The sequence below is a fragment of the Elaeis guineensis genome, chromosome 16 (genome assembly GCF_000442705.2).
Source record: "Elaeis guineensis isolate ETL-2024a chromosome 16, EG11, whole genome shotgun sequence".
Classification (NCBI taxonomy): domain Eukaryota; kingdom Viridiplantae; phylum Streptophyta; class Magnoliopsida; order Arecales; family Arecaceae; genus Elaeis; species Elaeis guineensis.
Genome location: NC_026008.2, coordinates 47,530,847 through 47,537,228, shown reverse-complemented (window position 1 = coordinate 47,537,228; position 6,382 = coordinate 47,530,847). Strand labels below are relative to the sequence as shown.

At 38.9% G+C, this 6,382-nt stretch overlaps 1 protein-coding gene across 1 annotated transcript; it reads right to left on the bottom strand.

Moving 5' to 3' along the window:
- Positions 1–4,187: 4,187 nt before the first annotated feature.
- On the bottom strand, positions 4,188–5,789 carry LOC105033431 (uncharacterized). Its single transcript, XM_073249845.1, has 4 exons — positions 5,622–5,789; positions 5,133–5,371; positions 4,607–5,018; positions 4,188–4,340 (listed from the first exon to the last, which is right to left on the bottom strand). Exons 1-4 carry the CDS (start codon positions 5,787–5,789, stop codon positions 4,188–4,190), a joined length of 972 nt encoding a protein of 323 aa, XP_073105946.1.
- Between the last annotated feature and the right edge of the window lie 593 nt (positions 5,790–6,382).

Here is a 6,382-nt window from a genome sequence, read left to right as displayed (position 1 = left end):
AGTTTGATTCACAATTGTCTCAAAATCTTCAATAAAGTTCTTTGCCGGTCGACTACAACCTTTCCTTGACATTCTTATTGATCCTACTCAAATAGCCTACATCAAGAACAGATCAATCCCGGATAATTTTTTTATGTAGCTCATGAAATCATTCACTACTCTAAAAAGGCTTCATTGGATGGGGTGTTATGCAAGCTGGATTTTTCTAAGGTCTTCCATAAAATTTCCCATGCTTGCATCCTGAATTGAATGTTTTAACTCATTGCTGCTTTCCAATCAAATGGAGATAGGTTGGATCCGAAATATTCTTGGCTCAGCTAAGGTAGCAGTGTTGTTGATGAATGGTGGATCCTTTGCAAAAGAGGGCTTAGACAAGATGAACCCCTATCATCACCTTTTCTTTTTATCATTATTGCTGACCCTTTGCACAGGATGATGATGAACAAGGCTTCTTCTCATGGTATCATTAAGGGGCTAGGCAATCCTTGAATTCAAGGAGGCACCAAAATCTTCCAATATGCCAATGACACTCTCGTTTATTTCACCCATGCTAAAAAAGAGTGCATTGCAATCCTGAAGATCATCCTCCATTGCTTTGCTCTCTAGCTACTTTGGTCTTTATATTAATTACCAAAAGAGCTCTATTTCTCCTATTAGCACTCATCAAAACATAGTTGACCAGTGTGGTGCATGGCTACATTGCAATATATCACCTCTACCTTTCAAATACCTTGATCTACCTTTTGGAAGCAATAAACTATCAAGAGCTAAGGGGATGATTTCCATTCAATAGGTGGAATCAAGATTGGCCACTTGAAAAAGCAAATGCCTATCCTTATTCGCCGGGCGTCTTAATTACCTCTCCCTCCATATTTCATGTCTCTTTTTAAGCTCCCTGCATGGGTTATCAAGAAAATCGATTCCTATCGGCGATCTTTTCTTGGGAGTGGAAGTTCTTCCACCAATGGCATCTCTTATAAAGTAAACTGGAAAACAGTATGTTTGCTAAGGGAGGAGGGAGGCCCGGACGTCAAAGATATTCATCAATTGAACACAACCCTCCTCTCCAAATACGGTTGGTGCTTTACTTTCTGGAGAGCCAGGCCTTGTGAAGAACCAAGTGCTTTTGGCTTACAACCGAAAGGTCAAACTTTTAGGAAGTTGGAAACTAATCAAGAGACGTTCTAATTTATGGCAAGATGTCATTCATGCCCTGCCTCCCTTTCTAGAATACAATTAACCACACTATTTGAAATGGGCGCTATATGCTTTTCTGGAGAGACATTTGGCTCTGTGATGCTCCCCTTCAATCCATCTTCCCTTCTTCATTTCTGCTCAATTGGCATAAAAATGGCATGGTGGCCCAATTCTTCAACACAAGAACTTGTAGATGGAAGTTCAAACTTCACCCTTTAGCTAACTTCCAAGTAAGAATTGAATTCGGCTACTTGTCCAGCTTGCTAAACAACGTCAATCTAGATTCCGAGGATGACAAGATTGTTTGGAAGGCAGCCACGAGTGGATATTTATCCACCTCCTCTATATATGTATCAGTTCTTAATACCACTGGCATCAAATGTAGGTTTGCTCCGATGATTTGGGGCCTTAGCATCCCACTAAAATTCAAATGTTTTAGGTGCCTATGTTGGGAAAATAGGCTGAATACCAAGGAATTGCTTGGTAGGAAGACTGGGCAATTTTTAGATGGGGGTGCAATTTGTAACCAAGTGTTAGAGAACAGAAGCGTAAACTTTATAAAAGAACACTTCCTAAAAATTAAGAAAAGAGAAGTTTTACTGAATTGAAACTCTACTGTTTCCCCAGCTTACACAGTTTCACACCAATTGATCTTTAAATAGACTGAAAATAGAACCATGACTAACAACCAAAAACATGATAAAATTAATTCCTAAACAAACTCAACTAGCAGATAATGAACTCCTTAATACTAGAAAATAACTAGAACATGGGAACATGACTCTAACAGAAAGAAGCACGTGAATTAACTAACACTTCCCCCCTTAATTCAAAGTGCTTGAATTCCCAGCATAGCATGAAATTTCTTGAACTTAGATTCAGATAAGGCTTTTGTCTGAATGTCAGCTGATTGAAAATCTGTGTTGCAATATGGCAGCTCCACAAGTCCTTCTGCAACTAACTCTCTGATGTAGTGGTGCCTTGTTTGAATGTGCTTAGTCCTTCCTTGATGAACTGTTTTTTTTTTTGATAGTGCTATGGCTGAATTGTCGTCACAAAAAAACACAGTAGCTCCATGATTGTCTTGCTTCAAATCTTCAAGAATCCTTCCGAGCCAAACTGCTTGACAGGCTGCTGTTGTAGTCGCAGCATATTCTGCTTCAGTGCTAGATAGTGCTGTGCATTGTTGCTTCTTAGAACTCCATGAAATGGCTCCTAAACCAAGAGAAAAAATATAAGCACTTATACTCGTTCAATCATCAACATTGCTGGCCCAATCACTATCTGTGAAGCTAATTAAATTCGTTGTTGTGCCCTTCTTGTACATGATACCAAAACTTTGAGTACCACATACATATCTCAAAATCCTCTTTACAGCTCCCATGTGGTGTCTGCTAGGATTGTGCATAAATCTGAAAATAATACTTACAGCAAATAAAATGTCAGATCTGATGTTGGTGAGATACATGAGACCTCCCACCATGCTTATGAAATCTTTCTCAGAAACTTTCTCCACACCATCATTGAAATACAACTTCTCAATAGTATTCATTGGTGTCTTTGCTGCATTGCAATTCAACATTTCAAACTTCTTTAACAAATCTCCTGCATACTTCCTCTGACAAATAAAAATACCTTCTGTACTTTGTGGAACTTCAACTCCTAAGAAATAATGCAGCAAACCCAAACCTGACATCTCAAATGCCTTCATCATGGACTCCTTAAAGCTCTTCATCATCTCCATTGAACTTCCTATGTAAATCATGTCATCAACATACAGACAAACCACCAAGAAATACTTGCCTTAAGTCTTCACATACAAAGTTGGTTCATTGGCACTCCTTTGGAAAGCATTCTGAACAAAATAAGTATCTATTTTGCTACACCATGCTCTCGAAGCCTGCTTGAGCCTGTATAGTGCCTTATGCAATTTGTATACTTTATGCTTTGAACCTGCAATTTCAAAACCTTGAGGTTGCTCTACATACACATCCTCTATAACTCACCATTAAAAGATATAGATTTAATATCCAATTGTATAAATAATCCATCTATTGTGAGCTGCTAAAGCCAAAATAGATCTCACAGTATCAAATCTAATAATTGGAGTATAAGTTTCTGTGAAATCAATACCTGAAACTTGAGTGCATCTTTTGCAACCAATCGAGCCTTGTGTCTTTGTAACGTTCCATCCGAGTTATACTTGGACTTGAACACCCACTTTAGTCCTATGGCTTTTTACATTTAGGTAAATCCAGTAAAGACCAAGTTTTGTTCTTCTCAATGGAACTGATTTCTTTCTTCATCGCCTTGCACCATTCTTTTTGTCTTGTTCCATCTTCAAAACAAGTAGGTTCCATGGCAATGGAGGCATAACTTTCTGCAAGACTTCTCTGCCTTTTTAGAAGAAAATTTGGAGATGATGACTGATTATCATTGGCATAAATGTCCGCAAGACTCCTCATCCTTCTAGGAGTAGAATCAGATGAAGAAGTTGGATCTTCTATCATGTTAATTGGATCAAATTCAGCATCTCCTTCTACCGGCAGATAGTTTGAACCAGAAACTTCCCAATTCCAAGCATCCTCCTCATTAAAAAACAACATCTCGACTAACAATCAGCTTATTAGTCGCTGGATTGAACAATGTAGCTATAACCCTTAGTTTCTTCACTGTAACCAACAAGATACACTTCTCACTCTTATCATCCAATTTTCTTCTTAATTCAAATGGAACATGAGCAAAAGCAATACACCCAAAAATTCTCAAATAACTTACAATGGGTTTCCTTCCACACCATGCCTCACATGGAGTCTTTCCCTTCACAGCTTGAGTTGGAAAACGGTTGAGCAAATAAACTGCTACTACCATAGCTTCTGCCCAAAACTTCTTTGGCAATCCATTGTCTTTTATCATGCTTCAAGCTGCCTCAATAATAACCTGATTCTTGTGCTCTATAACTTCATTTTGTCGAGGAGCATAGCTAGCTGTCAGTTGTCGCTGTTATTGTTGCAAAATGTTGCAAATGTATTGCTAGTAAATTCGCCACCTCGATCAGTCCGTAATGCAATGATAGAGCAACCACTTTGCTTCTCTGTAGTCACTTTAAACTGCTTGAACCACTCAATAACTTCTGAGTTCACCTTCAAAAAAATACACCCATGTCATGCTTGAAAAATCGTCCACAAAAATCAAAAGATACCTGCTACCATTAAAGGATGCAGTTTGCATTGGACCATAAATGTTAGTATGATCCAGCATTAAAGGTCATGTAGCTCTCCAAGATGTACCAGTTGGAAACTTCTCATGATGTTGCTTGCCATAGATGCAGGGCTTATAAATCTCTCTCTCCTATAACTCCTGAAAAATCGGTTGTCATCTTCTCCTTATGCAACAATTTCAAACCAACCAGATTAAGATGACCATACCTCCTGTGCCATATCATATCATTACTGCAAGATACACTGAAGAGATTCACATCAAGCTTTGAAAACATCAGCTGAAACATCTTCTTTTCTGTCATCTCAATAGAATAGATCAGGGACGTGCTTTTCTTCTCATAAATCTTACACATATCATCATCAAAAACAACATGATAACCCCTCTTCATTAATTGACCCAAACTAAGCAAATTCTGACCACGACCAAGAACATACATCACCTTATGAATGAGCTTACGGTCAGAGTTTGTCATCACTGCAATCGTACCAAGACCACATACATGAACATGTCTATTGTCCCCCAACTTGACTTGCTTTTTTAAGGACTCATCCAGCTCCACGAAGATGCTTCTATTGCTGGTCATGTGATTACCACCAAACCTCCTCAGATATATTAAGATTAGCAGCAAAGCAAGTGACAAAAAGATTGTCATCTGTAGGTGCATCTTCTTCATGATAATTGGCTTGCTCCTTAGCCTTCCAAGGACAACTCACCTGAGTATGTCCATACTCCTTGCAATTATAACACTGTGGTCCTTTCTTATTAGAAGAGGACTTGTTGTTTTTATACCAACAATCCTTTTCCTCATGATTTGATTTCCCACAGTGAAAACATGAAGGAAAATTAGAATCATTTCCTCCATAGCGATTTCTTTGTTGGCCATAGCTCCTACCTCTGCCTCTTCCATGGGATCCTCTACCATGACCTCTTCCATTCCCTCCTCGTCCTGTGCCTAGTGAAGTCCCCTTGATATCAATCCGTGACTGAAAAGCCTGCTCCAATGAAGCTTCAGTTGTCCTGTTCATCCGCTGCTCATGTGATTGTAGAGACCCCAGCAATTCATGGAGAGAATAATCTGACAGATCCTTAGATTCTTCAATTGCAGTAACAACATGATCAAATTTCGCAGGAAGACTTTGCAGCACCTTCTCCACAATTTTCTACTCTCCCGAGTCTTCTCCAAGTGATCTGATTTGATTTACCAAGGATGTCACCCCTGAAAAATACTCCTGGACAGATTCTGTCACCTTCATTGACAAATTTTCGAACTCTCGACGAAGAGTTTGCAACTTCACAGCCACCACCTTGTTGGAACCCTGATATTCTTCTTGTAGTTGATCCCATGCTTGCTTTGCTATGGTTGCAGCCATCACCCTTGGAAAAATAGAATCGTCCAGGCCTTGTTGAATATAAAATAAGGCTTTAGCATCCTTCTTTTGTTTCTCTCTCAGCTCATTCTGCTAAGCTGCTGTCATCCTCGTTGCTTGCTCTCCATCAGCTTCTTCATAGCCGTTCTCCACCAAATCCCAAAGATCATAGGATTTGAATAGGGTCTTCATCTTCACTTGCCCAAATGGATAGTTGACACCTTTGAAGATAAAGATTGTTGAGGACGAATTTACTATGTTGTTATTCATATTGCTGATTAATAGAACCTGGCTCTGATACCAAGTGTTAGAGAACAGAAGCATAAACTTCACAAAAAAACACTTCCTAAAAATTAGGGAAAGAAAAGTTTTACTAAATTGAAACTCTACTGTTTCCCTAGCTTACACAGTTTCACACCAATTGATATTTAAAAAGACTGAAACAGAACCATGACTAACAACTAAAGACATGATGAAATTAATTCCTAAACATACTCAACTAGCAGATAATGGACTCCTTAATACTAGGAAACAACTGGAACATGGGAACATGACTCTAACAGAAAGAAGCACGTGAATTAACTAACACTTCCCCC

Coding starts and splice junctions, on each gene's coding strand:
- LOC105033431 (XM_073249845.1), bottom strand. CDS start 5,789: ATGGCTGCAACCATAGCAAAGCAAGCATGGGATCAACTACAAGAAGAA. Junction 5,019..5,132: donor AGGAGTATGGACATACTCAG/GTGAGTTGTCCT, acceptor ATATCTGAGGAG/GTTTGGTGGTAATCACATGA. Junction 4,341..4,606: donor GGTATGGTCATCTTAATCTG/GTTGGTTTGAAA, acceptor ATTTTTTTGAAG/GTGAACTCAGAAGTTATTGA.